Raw genomic sequence first — 19106 nt, forward strand, 5'->3', positions numbered from 1 at the left:
TCAATCACATTATCGCCGATATCACATATTTGACCTTTCATTTTATTACCTTTGCAAAAGTCGGTTGAATACTGCAAAAATAATAACCTTAGTGTTTCAGTGAATTATTTCAAATCGAAATATTTTGTCAGTAAATAACTTCAGGTATTTTCAATATAATTTGTAATCTTAATACAATCACGTGGGTTAAAATACCTGTGCATATTTTTATAAAATTTGCAATTATCATCAATTAACTAAATCATGTAATCAACTAAAATACATCGAATCATTGAAAAAATAAACACAAGAAATTCATGAATTGAATTGAATAACTTTTAAATGAAAGAGAAATCACACGGTCTATTGATTTTTTTCAGTACCTATTCTCTAGTATCCATTTCATCCAGATTTTCATGAAAGGAAACTTCCTCAGTAGTTTTATAAGTTAATTGTTCTACATCCAACATTGTTGCAAGTAGTGGATAGAACTGGCCGAAACTTGGTGAAAATCTATATTGAAACTCATTGATACAGTTAATATATGATTTTCACTATAAAGGGTTTTACAAAAACCGCGACACGTGTTTTGCTACACAATAGCTTTCTCATGCGTTTTTATACTTGCAAGTTGGTTTCATCATAATATCACAATAAATTTCAGGTTGAAGATTTTTGTTTGTTCTATGCTTTACATTGGTAACTTTGATGTATTATTTTTTTAAAACAATATAATATTCCGCTGTTTTTGTTTCCTTGTTGATGAAAGCAACATTTTTTTCATTTTTGAATGGCAAGTGAATTTACAGGACTTATTTATGTTTGAATTGGAGGGGTTTTATTTTTAGGAGTGAATGATTTTTGCGAAAGAAAGTTTTTGGCTTTCTACTACTCCATCTTGACACAAAAAAATGTGGGAATCTTCCGAAGAAAGGAAGGAAGTAATCAATTTGAAAATAAGTTACTCTATACATGGATGTGTAGATCATGCAAAGAAGCAACTTTCATACACAAACTGGAAGAAAGCCCTCCTGAAACAGCTACTTTCATATAAACATTGAATTACACGAAAGAAAAAAATTCTTTCGAAACGAATACTTTTATATGAACATTGAATTATACATAAAAGCATCTGCTGTATCAAGATGGAGTAGTAGAAAGCCAAAAACTTTACCAATTATTTATTTTCTCGGTGAATTTGAAAGAAGGAAATGAATGTTGATAATTATTTAATCCTAGTCATCCGTTTTACTGATATTTGAGTCCGCAAAACGTAAAAATATAGTATTTCAGTTGGGTTACATTCGGATTTCTTCATATTTAATGTGTAGAAAATAACATTTACTGAACTTTGTAGATTGCAGCATATTCAAAAGATTATTCAGCATCACTTCCACAATCGATTGTTACTCCAGAGTGACGGCACAACAGGCTTTAGCTAGGAGCAAAAGCTCCACAAGAAAGACAAGACTACTATTTTTTTCTTTCATTTTGCACTTCAAAGCAACCTAATAAGTCAGAAATGTTATTTCAATCAAACAAAGAAAACAGTTCCATAACAATCTGGATATGTAGGAAGAGAAAAAAGACTCTGTATTATTGAAGAAGAAATAAATAGTGGAAAACAGTTGATAACAATGATTTTATTTTTTTCATATTCTGATTTTTTTTCTGAAGTGATCTATACAAAAATTATAGCTACTGGAAAATGAAGACACATGGAAGAATATTCTTCTATGTGTCTTCATTATGGAATAATATTCTTTCATGTGTCTTCTGGTCCTCAGTGGGGTAATAAAACTATGGTGTTGTCAATTTCACTGAATTTTCGTTACGTTTAACCAAACTTCCTCGTCGACTCCTGTAATTGCAGCAGACGGGGAGTACCTTATTGGGGTCTTCGTTTTATCATTCAAAGTGACTTTGAAATTTTTGATAATAGCGGCAATTCCAACTTTAGTTTGCAATAGTCCAAATCTGGCTCCTGAAATTAGAAGAAAAGTATATAATAATGATTATTTGTGCACTTAGTCTGAAACAAAAGATAAATTCACATTTTTTTATAGATTCAGTGACAATGAAATTCCACAAGATGCCACGGTAATAAATATACCGGGTGTTAACGAATCTTTTAGACAAGTCTTAACTTCCAGGCTATTAGATGTATCAAAATGAGATTTGGTATAGGTAAATGGTATGTGAAGAAGATATTCTTCATATATTCATCACTTTGGCTCCGGTCCTGAATTTTTGAATGGAACACCCTACAAATTGTAACATTCTTGGATTTTTGAGACAATTTTGGATCATAATTTTTTCAGTCACTTTTGAAATTGCATCTAGGTGGTAATGATCAGACGTAAGTTAATCTAAGTACCTCAGGTGATATCAGAAAATTACAATCGCGGAGTTTCAGTGTAATGTTGATGCAACTGATATTTAAATGCTTGATACCCGTGATTTTCAGTATTTTTCTTGCTGATTCGTGACTTATCTGCATTCTCGACGAATTTCTCTCAAAGAAACCGTTTTGTCAACCTAAATCATAGCAAGAACGTTTGTCTCAGTCTCCTCATTAATGATAAACCTCTGTTCTGCTTCTCAACTTCCCTCTCGCTTGAAACGATGGAGTGGATGTTGCCGATTGGGATATCTTTGCATACAACTCAGAAACATTCCTTAGATTTCTGTGGCATTCTCCAAACCATAACAACATATCCACTTTTTCACATCGAGTAAACATCTTTTTGACGGAAAATTGAACTAAAATTTAACTTGAATCAAGGAATGAAAAATGTGAAATGAAACGTTCTGTGCTTTTTTCCACTTTTGTTTGTAACTATCTCTACCGCAGTATCGTTCTATATGGACATTTTCGAACTATATGGACATTTTCGAACTACAATAACGATAGTTACAAATTAAAGAGTGTTTTGTTCTTCAAAGAAGACTTCTGTTTAATCTGTTTAAAATCTGTTTTTCCGTTAATCAGCTGTCGCCCCCATAGGAACGACAACTCTCAGAAGTTGAGAAACTTGTGCGAGCTAAAGACTAATGAGGTCTTACCTTTCAACGTGTGATTCCTAACACGGTTGCAGAATGATTCCAGCCTTCAACCAGATAAATTCTTTCGAGAAAAATATCTGGTCGAGGCGGGAATCGAACCCACCGCCCTCTGATCGTGAGTCGGGCGCACTACCATCGCGGCCAATTCCACAACTTATGGAAATAACTGCAAAATAATATGGGATCATGACTATCCATGGTACTCTTGACGAAAGTAGATAAATTATTATCAATTATTTTCCTCAGTGATATTCAATTTATGTTCTTATTTGTATTCCAACAGCTAATATATTAGTACCTATGGTTAGATTCGTAAAAAAATCCTTTTTCGAAAAGTGCTTGTCAAAAAATGGTCGCCATTTGAAAAATAATCGTTAGACACGAAAATGTAATTTTGTCATGGTTACCCCGATGCAATTTCAAAAGTAGGCGTGAAAACTTTCGAAAATGTCACATTCCAATCCAGAATTGTCTCAGAAATCCAAAAATGTTACAATATACTGGGTGTTCCGTTTAAAAATTCAGAACCGGAGTCATTTTCAGTGCAACCGTAGGTGGGCAGAAAGTGAAAAATATGTGAAAACTATCTTCTACGCATAACATTTACCTATACCAAATTTCATTTTGATACATCTAATAGTCTAGAAGTTTTTACTTGTCTAATAGATTCGTTGACTCCCAGTAGGTGATGAATCAATGTAAAATAATGAAAACTAGAATATTAGAAGATAAAAAGAGTCCTCACTACACATAAGAACGTCTGGAAATTTCGAAACGAGAATTTCTAAACACAAAAGAAATTTGAACTGAAAAAGGCCAATTTTAGTGTTTTCCATCTTAGGCAGAAAATCTACGATTTAGTCATGGACTAGAATATAACACATAAAGAAAATAAAGGGTAAAAAATAAAATTGATGAAGTCTCTGGAAATCAATGAATGAAAACAATCAAATTGCCTATTGAACGACCAACAAGAATTCAACCACTCTACATTATTGAGCCTATTTTCGCACACTTCCGAGGATTAACTGTTATCCACCAATTAGTTTTCAAATTTCACCTACCTACCTAGAATAATGATTGTATGGTAACTACTTTTTCTCAAAATCTTCCTGCTCATCTGGAATTTCTATTATCATCTCATTAAGTTCTGTAACTACTGTTATATAAAATGCATTGTAGAATAGTTTAAGATACCACTTCCACTGACGAAGCTACAATGAAGCGAAACGTGTCTCTAGTGAAGTTACTAGTTTGAAAATTGTTTCATTATCATGGATAATGTTACTAATTTTCATCAAGTAACGGGTCAGTGTAATAATAATTGGAAATTGGTGCAATGGAAACTACATAGAGAAATATTTTGGAAATTTCAGTGAAGCGGTAATAGATAAAAACTGAATTCGAATTTTTAACTAATTTTCATCAAGTAACGGGTCAGTGTAATAATAATTGGAAATTGGTGCAATGGAAACTACATAGAGAAATATTTTGGAAATTTCAGTGAAGCGGTAATAGATAAAAACTGAATTCGAATTTTTAACTGCTAACACAACATCTGAAATCAGTGAACAGAGAATGAATCACAAAATCTTCTATGTCGTCTTTTGTGATCTCAGAAGCCCACAAAAAACCAATTCCCATCAGTTTCATTGTTTCATTGAGAATAATGACAAAGTATTGTTAACAAATCTTTCCAAAAGCATATACTATTGTTTCTGGTAGTATATGAAATTGAATGTGATAAACCTTTCGGTAGGTCGGTAGCCGGGCGGTTCGACGTGGGTGCTTTGTTCACTCAGTCAATCGGCCGATGTGTGAGTCGATGGTTTAAGCCCCAGCCACTCGATTTTCACTTGCTATCGTCCTGCCCGTGTTAGGAATCACACGTTAAAAGGTAAGACCTCGTTAGTCCTTAGTTCCCACAACTTTCGACTTCTGAGGGTTGTCGTTCGTAGGGGTGCGATAGCTGCTCAACGGAAAAAACATATTTTAATTTTTTCTTCATTACTGAATAGTACTATTTGCATAATTCAGTGATTATGCCATGTTCAGTGTTTCTCTCTGTATTTTTGCATTGTGCAATTTGCATTAGTCAGTGATAATGAGTTTCTTCATATATCATCATCATGATATTGTGTGAATTGTTTATGCTTTCGAGGATAGAGGCGGAAACTGCCTTCTTGCATTCATAATATACAAACAGATTTGCAAAAAGACAACTAGATGGAAGGGTATTTTTGCTGCAAAAACTATATTTGAAAAAACTGGAAGTGTCATTTACAAGAAGTTGGAACTTCTATGCCCAGTGATGGATGAAGGAAATTACACTCCGCATTTTCTCTTCAAAGAATTTTTTATTACAATATTGTTGCAGTGATGATACATAATAAAGTTGAGCCCCGCAATCTTTTTCATATATGTATAAAAAAATCTATAAAATCAACAATTTCTAGCTGCATAGTTGACATTCGTATCGATAATACCAACACTCACCTATGCATATTCTAGGTCCTTCCCCAAAAGGCATATATGCAAAAGGGTGTCTTCTAGCTTTGTTCTCTTCATTGAATCGCTCTGGATCGAACTTATCCGGTTCAGGGTAGTATTCTGGATCCCTATGGATTCCTAGAACTGGAATATTGACCGCAGTTCCTTTTTCTAGCACTATGTCGGTACCGGGAATAGTATACGGTTTTGTACAAACTCTCTGAAGGACTGCAAGAGCTGAGTGTTTACGGAGAGTTTCTGAAATAAAGATTGTAATACTAAAATCCTCTAAAGAATATAAACATCATGTTGAAATCTGTGGTTCTTAGATGAAGACAAAGTTCAGATGCAGTGGTAAATAACTGGTTGAAATATCTTGATTTTTATGGAAGGGTTTTTAAAAAATGTGTTTTGACTTTGATGATCATCATTTTTTTTTATATTTTAAAACATTTTAATGATCTGAATGATCCTTTCATAACGCTTAAAATGCGCATACACACTTAAACTAACAATGAATAATTAAAATACAAAATATAGAGATCACGTCAGTAATTCATATAAATGTACAATATCAAAATTGAGGCACATTTTAATCTTATTTTCAGATGTGTGGGGTCTACAGGGCGATTCATCAAGAGAGTAGACATTGCAATCAATTAGGAAATCTCTTTACCTTATGTTCATGTATAATTTTCAATGATTCAATTTAGTTTGGAAGTGCATTTCATACGTTTATAAATATTCAGCAGAAATCCTCCCTAATCAATTCCAGATATAACAAAACAATTTACTACATATTGTTTTTCTTTTATAGATCTACAAAAAATATGTGATGTTATTTGTAAATCTTTCAGAAATAACTCACTCTACTAATTTTAATGTTTGAATCATTATTCACATAATAATATTGTAATTGGAAAGCTAATCGATATCTTATCGCAAAATTAAAAATCATGCGCGAGATAATAAATTCAAGCGGATGGCCGCGGCCTGACAAAAAATGCAACATACGTGATGAAGAAAGGTTTTAATCGCATTGTTTTTTTTATTACAAAAAACGCATCAACCAAATTGGTTACTAGCGTTACAGTTCAGGTTACATTTCTAATTTTAATTTAATTTACATCAAATGCAGAATCGGATCCTAGTGTATCCTTCAAAGATAATGGTATTCCATGATCATTCCTCTGCTAGTCAAACCACGGGCAATCAATGAGGAGATGCTTCACAGTCAAATTCACGTTGCACGCTTCGCATGTTGGTTGATTGTTGTTTTGAAGCAAATACTCGTGAGTTAGGCGTGTGTGGCCTAACCTTAAACGGGTTAGGATAACTTAGTCTCTTCGATGTTTAGGTAATGTATGTAGTCCATGATTTCACAAAACTTTTCACTTCTCTTAGCTTTGATGTTGAACCTTGCCAACGGTTTTGCCATGCAAGTAGCATGGCAAGTAGCATTCTACATGTTTGGGTTGGTTTTGTTTTACGGGGTTATTGAATAATTTTTAAGTTTTAGGTCACATTATCATTTTGTATTGTCTTTAGGTAGACAAAGATACCTTTTTCAAAATCAATTATCGTTCGAGTGAATTTTATTAAGGGTAATCATTCTTAGTTACTAGTTAAAATAAATGGATTCGCTCAGGAAGTTAATATGAGATCGCGAGGTGGTTTAACAACCGAAACCGGTCGTTACAAATGAAAACTTGGTAGAAATAAGACGAAAGTGATTTTCTTTATCCTACATTCATTATGAATACAGTAGAATCCGGATATAACGACCTTCAAGGGACCGAATATACTATGTCGTATTAACCGGACGACGCACAAAACGGATTAATTTTGTGGTAGTAAAGTGTACATTAGCTCATTAGTCTTTCATTTAGCTGTTCGGATTGCTGATCGATAGGTGAATAAAACATTTTATAGGAATCACATATGCTTTATTTTAATAGTTCTTAAATATCCTACTGTACAAACATATGTACTGTAATACAAAGAGATAAAATACACACGCATTGCACGAAAAAACTGTGTTACTAACGTAAAAGTCTGTTATTTGAGTTTGTTTTTGACAAACTTTTGTTCGGTAGTAAAAATTTCGTACAGCATTATGAATTCGCGACATCATTGTTTTCATAAAATTATCATCCAAGTTAGTCTGAACAAACACATTGAGCGTTTCCGCAGCCTTCGGAACTTCAGACACACTCAAGGTTAGGTAAATCTCCTCTAGTGCGGCATCATCACCGTCATTATCTTTGCTATTCGCGTCGTTAGCGTTTTTACGAAAATGTGATTTCAAAGTTCGAATAATCCCTTGGTCAATGGGTTGCAACACTGATGTCGTGTTTGGAGGCAAAAACACCAGGGTTATGCTTTTCAAGTAATATGGGGATATGCTCTTGTAGCAGAGGTTCATTAAGGGGTATTCCCCGGTCGCGCTGAAGCTTGAATCACTGTAACAATGCCTTATCCAACTGCTCATGAGAAGAAGTCCTTACACGTTTGCATTTCAAAACGTTGGCATTGAACAGCGACTCGATCTTATCTTTATTCTTTTTAATTGTGAATATTGTAGAATGGGATACGCCTAACTCCTTTGCAAAGGCTGCATTTGATTCACCGGCTTCTAATCGTTGTAATATTGCACTTTTTTCTTCAATTGCAAAACACTTTCGCTTCACAGAATTCATTTTGTCGAACTTTATGAATTTACAACAAGTGACAAAGACTTCATACTGGAACCTCTAGCGTAAAATCAATCTATTAATATCTGTTAGTAGTACCTATCAATAGACGTATCTGAGAAGAGGGAGTGCGCCGAGGTATTGGTGTGCAGATTGTTTAAACAAAATATTGCGCGACGTTTTAACCGGATGTAGTATCATGAAGACTCAGGCGATAACCATGGGAAGATTACTATCTTCTCCGGCCAGAAAAGTGAGAATCTCTGGAAGGGAGATTGACTGGCAAGCGCGAGTAAAGTACCTCGGCCTTTTGATAGACCGTAGGCTCACTTGGAACCCGCACATTACGTACGTCAAATCTAAGATCGAGGGTCGGATAGTCAGTCTGTACCCTCTGATCAATAGAAAATCAAAGATGAGTTTAAAAAACAGAATCATGATCTATAACACGATGTTCAAGCCTGTCATCATATACGCTTCAGGCGTCTGGGGACAAGCGGCTCCGTCCAACATTTCCATTTTGGAAAGGTTGCAAAATAAGATAATGAGGATGATTGTGAATGCTCCTTGGTTCGTGCGGAATGAAGCCATCCGCAAAGATTTGCAGCTGCCTTCCATTCGGCAGTCCATTCAGTCGAGGAATGAGAGAGTTTTCGAAAAAACGGAAACTCATGAAAACCCGTTAGTTAGGGAAGCCACAGATTATGCTGTAGACGACCCCTCCCGATATTGAAGGCCCCGACACTCTGTCGAATGAGGCCCTCATGTCCCCCGTTAACGGATGAATAACTTTTTCATCCATCCCACCCCAGCCAGGTAGGGGTATCCCGTGAAGGGCGGCACTGATGTCTAAGGACTTCATGCCGTCACCAATTCAGTCATGAACTCATTGGTCCCTCTCAAGACCAAAAATCAGCCAAAAGGGCAGGGGAGCTGGTCTCCAAACCTGGATGAAATCACGATGACATTCTGATGTAGTATCATGAAAAACGGTCGCTATAAACGGTTGGTCGCTTAAACCGGAGTCGCACTAATCGGTATATTTTATCAATTACTAAATATGAAACTAAACTTGAGTAAACATTATCGTCGCTGTAAACGGATAGTCGTTATAAGCGGAGTCGTTATTTATGAATTCTACTGTATCTACAAAATAAATAGGTTATCAATCGTTTTTTCGAATAGATATAGTGATATAAAACCATCGCAATATCATAAAAAAAAATGAATGACATTCTACTGAGCTGATCTGCCTGCAAGGATCTTTTTTCTAATTTCGGATGTCTTTAATATTTTCCAAGATATTTGCAAAAAACAAACTTCCCTATTTTCCTAAGTTGTTTATAACTTATGCAATTTTTTCGAACTCCTCTTGAATTTTTCAAAAAGTTCCAAAAAAAGAATCTTGTGATCCAGACTATAAACGAGTGAACCTATTTCTAATGGCGAAACAGTAATGAATGTAGAATGAAAACCCCTTCCTCAAACGAGGACGAACCCCCGTTTACGTTAAAAAAATGTGATGATACTTTGAAAGTTTTGCAGTAGGTTTTTGAGTCGAAACTTGTTTCTCTTATAATTATTTTCGACATTTCCGATGGTTTGTTTGAAAGTCATTACCCGAAGACGATTGTGGATACTAACAATCGAAGCGTCGCGTCGTGAAGTAACTTGGTTTGAATATTTTTTTATTTCTGCTATTCTTTTTATATTTGTTTTTACTTTGTGGCCATTTTCATCTTTCATCTTGATTTTTTTATTCGTTTTATTGCATTTTCATTTCATGTTTCATTGTTTGATATAATTGATATTTCAGCTATTCATTCTAACTTAATTTGTTTTTTCATAGATTGTGAATCATAGTAGACACTGGAAGTCCGAACTAGTGAAATTTCCGATGGCCCTAGAAAGTCTGAAAATAGCAAAGTGCAGTCAAAAATATGCACCCATATAATTTGTGATTTGTTGGTCAACGACAACTTCCATTGTTGAATCCAAAATATTAAAAATGCTCAGAATTTAATATACTCGTACAATCAAAGAAAGATGGTCCTAGTAGAAAATGTTTTCCTCGTATGTTTCAAGTGGTATCCAACTATAGGTATGCTGATAGCAGTCAAGTGTTTTTAATAAATTTATAATATGTACCTCGTATTGTTATCTTGATATTTGAGATGACTCAGAGTCAAGGTCATTGTTTATAATGATAATTCAGATAAAGAGTCATTTGAATAGCCGTATGATTGTACAAGTTGCTTCAAATAAATCCCTCCGCAAATATTGTTGCTACGAATTTTCTTCGAAATTGAATCCCATTGAAATAATTCATCATGAGGAATGAGAATCAAAACTGAGAATGAATGAGAATAAAAACATAGAAAGTTTCAATTCTCATTTTTCATGCTGAATTTTCTTTTGACATTCAGTAAATAATGAATAACAACTGAATTGAAAAGGAATTGATCTACATAACTCCAACCAATCTTTAACATACTAACCATCAATAACTTTCTCCAAGTATTTCATCTCCATAACAGAATCATAAGTAAACTGCATATCGTGCTTCTTCAGAACCGTATTGATTTCCTGTCTCAATTTGTCCTGAATATCCTGGTTGAGGGACAGTTCAAGCAAAGCAAAAGTCATAGTCGTGGCGGATGTTTCAAATCCTGCTACAAAAAACACGAAACACTGTGCTGCAACTTCGTTGAAAGTCAAAGTATCTGAGCCTTTGTTCTTATCCTCTTCCTTTGTAATATTCGCATCGTCGCTGACCTTACTTCTGTTTTTCAACTGCAGCAATAAATGCATGAAGTCTTTCCTATATACATTATTTTCTTCCCTGTACTCAACCGTTTTCCTAACCACATTCATCAGAAAATCCGAGGTTGTCCTGTTGATCACTTTGAAACCTATCGCATGCAAGAAGTTATTAGGAAGCGTCATTAACAGGATTCCCCTGAGTTTTCCGATAATGCTTTGTTCGAATATTCCTTTTCCCCACTGTCTGAACTCTGAGTCTGGGTTCTTCAGACTGTTGCAGTCGATTCCGAAAGCAACTGAACCAATCGCGTCGGTTGTAAATCTAGCAGAAACGTCTTTGATATCCACTGCATCTTGGAGGATCGAGTGCTCACTTAGGATGTCTTCGAGGCCGGAAGTGCAGGCCACTAAGGTTTGAAACATCATCTTCAGTTTTCCTGAAATGTGGGATAGAAATTTTATTTTTATAATCATAATTTTTGTTCTATTTAAATATATATGCAATGCCGTAAAGTTTTCTATAAGTTGTGGTTTATTTATAGCTTTGACTTCAGGGTGGAATATTTTGTAGAGATTGTCAAAAATAAAAGTAGCCAAATTAAAAAGTTACCATCAGTTTGTCGAAGCCACTCAATGATATCCGCTTTCCTCCAAGAATTAGTTGGTATCTTTCAACTTTTCTGGAATGATAACTTGCATTATTCATCACAATCACAAAGTTAGGTGGAATGATGCATTTGCCCAAAATATTCTTCAAACACATCGCGCCGTTCATGTCTTCATGGTAATTGCCAGAATGATTTGTTTGGTCGTTCGGTAGCCAAGCGGTTCGACGTGGGTGCTTTGTTCACTCACTCGAATTGACTGCCTTGTTGGTCGGTGGTTTAAGCCCTAGTCTGAACGATCGATTTTGCATTGCTATCATCCAACCCGTGTTAGGAATCACACGTTAATAGGTAAAACCTCGTTAATCATTAGCTCGCCCAAGTTTCGACTTCTGAGGGTTGTCTTTCGTAGGGGTGCAACAGCTGGTTAACGGAAAAACAGATTTTTTTAAATATGAATAAACCGCCCTCAATAAAACCATCAACACTTCTAGTGTAGGTTAGAATCAGTCGCCTTCCTTTTCCAGAAGGCCAATTTAATCCGGTAGACCAGCCTTCTGAAAATGCTTGATGTGGATATGTAACGTTTTTGCCTCGACACATATTTCCAAATGGTATATCTTTCGATAAGCCAAGTTACGTCCAGATAATAAATCTTTCTGTTCTCACGTCGAAACTATCTGCCCTAGGTAATGTCTCTTCCAGCAAATAATTTCATCAATTCCGATCAAGTGTTCACAATTTCTTTCTGACTATTTTTGGATGCTTTCATTATTATGTCGAGGGTCGGTATTTTTGTTTTCAAATGAAATGAATGAACTGTTCTTTCAATTTTGAGTGAGTAGTTTTCATTAATTGGCACAGTTCCTAAAGATGGTTTTATTTCATTCTTGTATTTATATATCGATGATTCTGCGAACACACTAGAGTATATGAAGGATTGTGGTGTATGAGAGCATTATATTCATCGAGAACAATAATTTTTTCGTTAACAGAAAAATACATTTGTTCATTCGGTTTATAAAACTGAAGAATTGCAATTCACACACTAAGTATATTTTACTTATAATAACTTTGATTGAGATGCAAAGTCATTATCTACAGTTGATATTCTTCAGTTAGTAAAGGACCTAATACAAGCACTATCAGATGGGATCGAATCATGACCTCATTCTCATTCAATTGAAAATGAGAGTGTTCTATTTTTTTACTCACCGTATACCCGCAAATATCAAAATTCTTTTGGGATTTTCACCAACCTTTACGCCTTTGAAACAACTGCTTGAAATGATTTTTTACACCGGCATATCAAGGACATAGACTATAAACCCCTACAATAACTGTTAATAATTGGTAGCTAACCTGAATGCAACTCAAACTTGAATATATCCTAACCTTACCTGATTTAATCTAATCCCTATTCATCCGTCTCGCTTTCTGACAGACATTCAAACCCAAATCTCATATAAATTTTTCAATGTTCTTCATCGGGTATTGTCATAATAGATTGTTTTGTTTCATTTTTAGATGAAGAATTCAAAAATATGAATATCATCAAAGTCGGATATATCTTTATTATTTTCTACTTATGTCTTATGTCTCTGGAATTTGGTAATGAAACTACCAAAATTGTATGTACTGTTCTAAATACATACAAATACACCATGACTATCAGGTTTTTTTCCAATTGCTTTATTGTAGCACAAAATCCACAATTCCAACACTAACACAAGCGAATGGTTCAATTGCAACAACAGCCATAGAAAAAGAACAATTTGCGTCCCACTCCACAGTCGATTTTCTGGGAAAGGCACCACCCACTATTTCCACACTAGAATCCACAATGCCGGAAATTACTTTTCGACAGCATCTAGTCAGGCGAATTTTGAAACAGCTCAATATCAACAAGGCGTCTGGTCCTCATGAAGTGTCCGTCATGGTACTTAAAAACTTCGCAAATGAACTCGCACCAGTATTTTGCAGACTTTTCAACCTTTCACAAGAGAAAGGTTTTTCCTTCTTGTTGAAAGATTGCTTGCCTTCAGCCTATTCCCAAAAAGCGCAACAAAAATATTCCAAATAATTATAGACCAGCTGCTTTGCTATAAGTGCTATCAAAAATCATGGAGAAAGTCGTGAACCACCATATCCTCAAATATTTGAAAGGCTTCTTGAGCGGTCATCAATATGACTTTCTGGAAACAAAGATCGTATGTCACCCATATTTGGAATAACGCAATCGAGAAACATTGGAAATCAAGAGATGTTGCACTTGATATTCTTAAGGCCTTTGACCGTGGGTGGCATGCATGTTTGCTGGCCAAACTTCGATGCTATGGCTTGTGAGATCATTTTTGTGTATGGCTCTTCAGCTTCCTGAAGGAACGTTCCCTGCAAGTGGCCGTCGATGGATATCTCTTGAATAAGTTCACATCAACGCTGGTGTTCCCAAGAGATCCATATTGTCTCCAACCCTCTTTTTACTGTATATCAACGATTTATATAATATAAATGTCTCCAAACCGGAAATAATAATGTCAGGCTAGACAATTCCGCTTTCTGCTTCGACAAGTTTGTTGTGGGTTAAAATGGACACCAATATGTCTTGGCACAATCTTGTTGCTGAAATTGCAAAGACTGCTTCTCAAAAGCTTGGAACAGCGTTCCGAACCAGAAAACTGTACAAACCTCAGCAACTTTTGATAAAGCTTTATAAAGCTTAGATCAGACCTTCTTTGGAGCATTGTTCTCATGTATGAAGCTCTGCCCCCAAGCATACCCTGAAGTTGCTGGATTCCATCCAGAAAAGAACGATTTGCCTGATTGTAAACGATAACATCACTTGCAACCTTGATAGTCTGAAACACCGAAGAAAGGTTGGAGATTTATCTCTCTCCTATAGATACTTTCACGGAACGTGTTCAAATCACTTGGCACATTTGATTCCACCAAGAGGGGTATATAGCAGAAATACTCGACGGACTGTGGCTGCTCATCGTTTTGAGGTTCAACTCAGTACACCTCGGAACATCACTGTTGTAACAACTCTTTCATCTAGATGTGGAATAAACTTTCTGTGAACGTTTATTCAAATGGATTTAATCTCCAGCGAATCAAATCCAATGTGAATCGCTACTTTCGCACAGGCACCGCTGTGAGAGTGTGAGAGCTGTGAGAGCCTTCAGGATTTTCATGCAGTGTTTTTTGTGTTTTGTCCTTAAAAAAGATCAGGAGAGTTTTTTGAAATATTGTTTTGACGTTTGTCTCTAGTGATCGCAGATTTCTAAACTGTAACTAGAAAAAGGTAAAAACCCTTTTTTTTTTCTTTGAGTATACTATATATGGAGATTGGTTATATTGAAAGTTCAAAACACTTGTGATGTTATTGGCCGACCTGTTGGTGATTGAAAGTGATTGTATTTGGTGAGACGCCACTTGAATTAAATTTACAATATTCATACCTTGTTCAAACGTAAAAAAAAGTCAAGACAGAAAAGGTTCAATGTAATGATGAAATCGAACAAAATTGTTTTTTTAATGGCATTTGTATAAGAAAATCCAATACTATTAAAGATCTGGCCTATTCTCCCTATACGACTCTTAAAGAATCAATGGAGGGCGCCTTCGGGTTTTTGTTGTGCCTCCAAAAATCAGCAAAACAGCAGAAAGAGCAATTATGAGTGCCAAGAAGAAACTTTCACTGAATATCCTTCTTTGGGGGTTACAATTTGGCTGGGAGGGAAGGGCCCGAATAGTTTTTATATGACGATTTTAAGTAGTTCTACCGCTTTCATGGAGAATGGGTTTAATTTAGAGAGTTTTAGACATTCATTTAATTGAAAATAATACTCAAACTCTCAAACGCACATGAATTATCCAGAGCAGACAACATGAGAAAATTAACCAAGAGGGGTGTTCCGACCCTTTGATCAATAAAAAATACAGTAACACACCTAAGCTTGAATGCATTGTCACATTATTGAGTGATTTCAATAACCAGATTTGTTTTATGTTTTTTCTCATTCGAGTCTTCTATGTCTTCGAGGAAACAGCGCAATAGATCTCTGAGCTCTAGTAGAATATAATAGAATGGAATGGGTTTCTCACAAACTTCAATTTTACAGATATTTCCAAAATAACCAACTGAAAAAATCTATTTCATTGGATTACAAAAATATTGAAAAAAATATAGATGTGTTTCTGCCAAGGCCATTGGCTCTATATTGTTTTTTCACATGAACAAACCATAACAAGTATTCTTCAGTTGTTTTTTTTGATCGAATAAATTATTGATGAAATACTATCTAGGTTGGTATGATCTCAGAGATCTCTGTGAACTGAAAACAAAAAGTGTGTCTTAAGGAATATCATTTGAGTCAGTAATCAAGTGATAAATATTAGGCGAAATCTGTTTTAATCTGTTTAAAATCTGTTTTTTCTTTAACCAGCTGTCGCACCCCTATGAACAACAACCCTCAGAAATCGAAACTTGTGCGAGCTAAGGATTAACGAGGTCTTATATTTTAACGTGTGACTCCTAATACGAGTTGGACAATAGCAAGTGAACTATCGACCAACACGGCAGTCAATTCAAGTGAGTGATGAAAGCACCCACGTCGAACCGCCTGGCTACCGACCGATATGTAATAAACTATTTGTGTGAAGGAAACAACACTTACACCGATAAAATGTCATAACTATGACGGTTTTCGAGAATCTAATAAATATTGCTGTCTGAATTTCACTTCACTTTAATATTTATCAGATCCCTGGTTATATTACTTTTGTTAATTTACTATATGAGCTTGAAAACTTCATTTTCACAACCATCACGACATGTTTCGCTATCACAGTAGCTTTTCGTATTGAATCACATACATAACATGTGATATTTTTGGAAATGAAGTTTGTAAACATCAGATCATTTTTGGTGTAGTTTGTGAAATTTCTATGGATCTCCATCATGTAACAGTCGAATCAATCAGAAAAATACTATCTCAGCTTTAGATTTCAACATCATCTTTCAAATATGTTCCAATTCTGTCTTCAATAGATTTTGGCTCTTAATAGTAATTATTATTATAATGATTTTAGTACTGAATATACTATTTACCTTATATACTTTTTACCAAATTCAGAGGTTAATATAAAGAAATTCAAAAATCAAACCATTTTCTATGGTTTCGAAGTATTGAGCAATTTTTGCTGTAGTATATGTTCTTATAGTAAGTGAATCTAAATTTACCTGATGTGAAAGTCGGTGTCAGTTTTGTTCTAAGATTCCTCCACTTCTCGTCTTCCAAACTGAAGAGATGACCCGACAATGGATCTGCTTCCTCATTAACGTATCCTCCGCGATTCACAAAATGGTGAAAATTTTTCAGCATGATGCTTTTGATTAGATCTAGGTCGATGGGAATGAAAACTGGTGTGAAAAAAGCGTAGATTCCACCATACTTGACTTTCCTAGATTTCAGGTCATCGTAAAATCTTTTGAACAGATCTCCGCTGAAAATTTTAGTCTGGATCATGTCTCTGACATTCCCGTAGAAAAATTCGGGTTCCATATATTTCACACCTCTTCGTTCCCAGTATGAATAGATCCATTTTTGGAAAAAATATATGCTGGCCACCACTGCGGCTAAAATGTACGTTATTGTTAATGATAACATCATCACTTTGTATCAGTTGCGAGAGAACTAGTCACAAGTATGTTTTCACTGTGAATAGTTTTATCTGACATACTCTGTAATTTCTTTGTGGTTTCATTCTGATTGGCGATATATTTTTTCTGTATCACTTAGATTAGTTTTTTTCAACAAATATTGATTCATGAAATATAATGAATGAATTTTATCACCTATCATGCTGTCTCTTATGAAATATTGATTTTTATTTTGTGCATTCAGAAACTTGCGTTTCTAACAACTTAACCATGCCACATAGCCCTCTACGGTTCTGAGAAATGATTCTCTACGACTGTGAGGAATATATCTGATAAACAAGAGCTTTGGAAAGGATACACTGTGGGGTCCAATAAAATTATTGGATTTTATTTTGCATTAATCAGCTTGGGGGAATTCAAATAGTACAGAAAATAGTATTCAGTATTCACACATATTTGAAAAACTTGATGTTATTATAATGGGACTAAAGTTGTCCAACAACTTTTCACAGTACACAGAATGAGACATGATCGGTGAAGATCTATGAACCAAGGGTTCTGAACGGCATGAATTGTGTGCGCAATTAGGAGACCGTGGTTCATTCTGTGAACTGTAGAGCTTTTTTCATGAATGAAAGAATGCTTTAAATGTGGTTGTAGATGTTTTTTTTTGAATGATAAGAGTTTCATTCTCTGAAAATCAAGACTACTCAGTTTCTACTTGCTTTTTAGTATGAACTGCTACAATTTCAAAGAATGAAAGTTGTTAAAAAGTCTATGGTAGAACAAATAAACTACTGAATCTACTCTGAAAGATATTGCGCTGAACTGAGAACAAGGTCTTCTATAATCAACTCAACATCTAATTTTGCATAAACACAATATACATAATTAAGCTTATAATGAATCAGTATTAATTTCATAACAATCACTTTTCTAAGAACAAAGAGCAAACATGAAGAAATATTTTGGAAAAAAAAGATAAAATACATCTGATTCATAAGATACCAGAGACCCGATCGAGCCCCATATATACCTACATTTTTTCTGTCACAATTTCACGTCATCTTGTCTATTGTGAAGATTTTCGTTTTTACATGAAGGACATTCTTTTGAAGATGAAACGTTCCGAATTTTCGCTTCCTATGATGTTCTAGAATTGTCTGAAATGATTGACAGTAATCGAGAATATTCCACAATATCTCGAAACAATCTGGATTGTTCTGGACTATGTGAAACGATTACGATATTTTCAATTTTGCGATAACTATTCAGATAAAGTTTTGAATTATATGATATTTACAGCAACTTCAATATTCATTCACGTATTCTAAAAACACTTTATTGTGTGATTTTCACTAGATAGTTTTGCAAAAACGCAACACGTGTTTCGCCATTCAATGGCTTCTTCGGGCGTGTCTTCCATCATATACAATATTCATTTAGTGCTTAAGCAACCGTCTAGATAGCTGTGCCAATTACCAGCTTGTATGTAACCATTATTTTTAAATGGGTATAGTAAGCTATCCTTGAAAGGTATTTATATTGCTATGGAGAGAATTGTTTTGTTATATCTCAAGGTAATCAGGCAGATAACATCAATCATTCATACACTTCAACCTTCTTTTCGATTGACTCCGTTCATTATAGAAAGTCGTATGGAAATAGTTCAAGTTTTTATCACATTCAGAGAGACAGACTGACAGACATTGATATTGAAAGGAGTATATTTTCAGGAAAAGTAATTTGTTGGGAAAAAATGTTCTGTAAATAACTCACAGAACTGTTTACGTTCACGAAGCAACAATATAGAAACTTCAAAGCATTTCTTTTCCAAGATTTCTT

The 19106-nt window shown here is 34.8% G+C and overlaps 2 protein-coding genes and 1 long non-coding RNA gene across 11 annotated transcripts in view; 2 read left to right on the plus strand and 1 right to left on the minus strand.

The window, feature by feature from the left end:
* LOC111510402 (uncharacterized protein CG43867) overlaps positions 1-19106 on the plus strand; it is a 746925-nt gene that overhangs the window by 479999 nt on the left and 247820 nt on the right. The window lies entirely within an intron of this gene.
* Positions 10-1618, plus strand: LOC141480072 (uncharacterized). The gene is made up of 2 exons (XR_012464148.1): positions 10-144; positions 1337-1618. It is a non-coding gene; the product is annotated as an uncharacterized lncRNA (long non-coding RNA).
* Positions 1606-17318, minus strand: LOC111510690 (probable cytochrome P450 6a23). The gene is made up of 4 exons (XM_074169800.1): positions 16842-17318; positions 10727-11428; positions 5542-5793; positions 1606-1963 (listed from the first exon to the last, which is right to left on the minus strand). The coding sequence occupies exons 1-4, from the start codon at positions 17269-17271 to the stop codon at positions 1797-1799; spliced, it is 1551 nt and encodes a 516-aa protein (XP_074025901.1). The 5' UTR covers positions 17272-17318; the 3' UTR covers positions 1606-1796.

The sequence above is a fragment of the Leptinotarsa decemlineata genome, unplaced genomic scaffold (assembly GCF_025532065.1).
Source record: "Leptinotarsa decemlineata unplaced genomic scaffold, Ldec_3_MD MMD2_P_RNA_scaffold_6, whole genome shotgun sequence".
Lineage (NCBI taxonomy): Eukaryota > Metazoa > Arthropoda > Insecta > Coleoptera > Chrysomelidae > Leptinotarsa > Leptinotarsa decemlineata.

Bases quoted from the DNA above. Each gene is read 5' to 3' on its own strand.
- LOC111510690 (XM_074169800.1), bottom strand. From the start codon at position 17,271: ATGATGTTATCATTAACAATAACGTACATTTTAGCCGCAGTGGTGGCC. The intron at 5,794-10,726 runs GTTAGTATGTTA...TCTTTATTTCAG, and splicing joins CTTGGAGAAAGTTATTGATG to AAACTCTCCGTAAACACTCA. The intron at 1,964-5,541 runs GTGAGTGTTGGT...TTCTAATTTCAG, and splicing joins AGGACCTAGAATATGCATAG to GAGCCAGATTTGGACTATTG.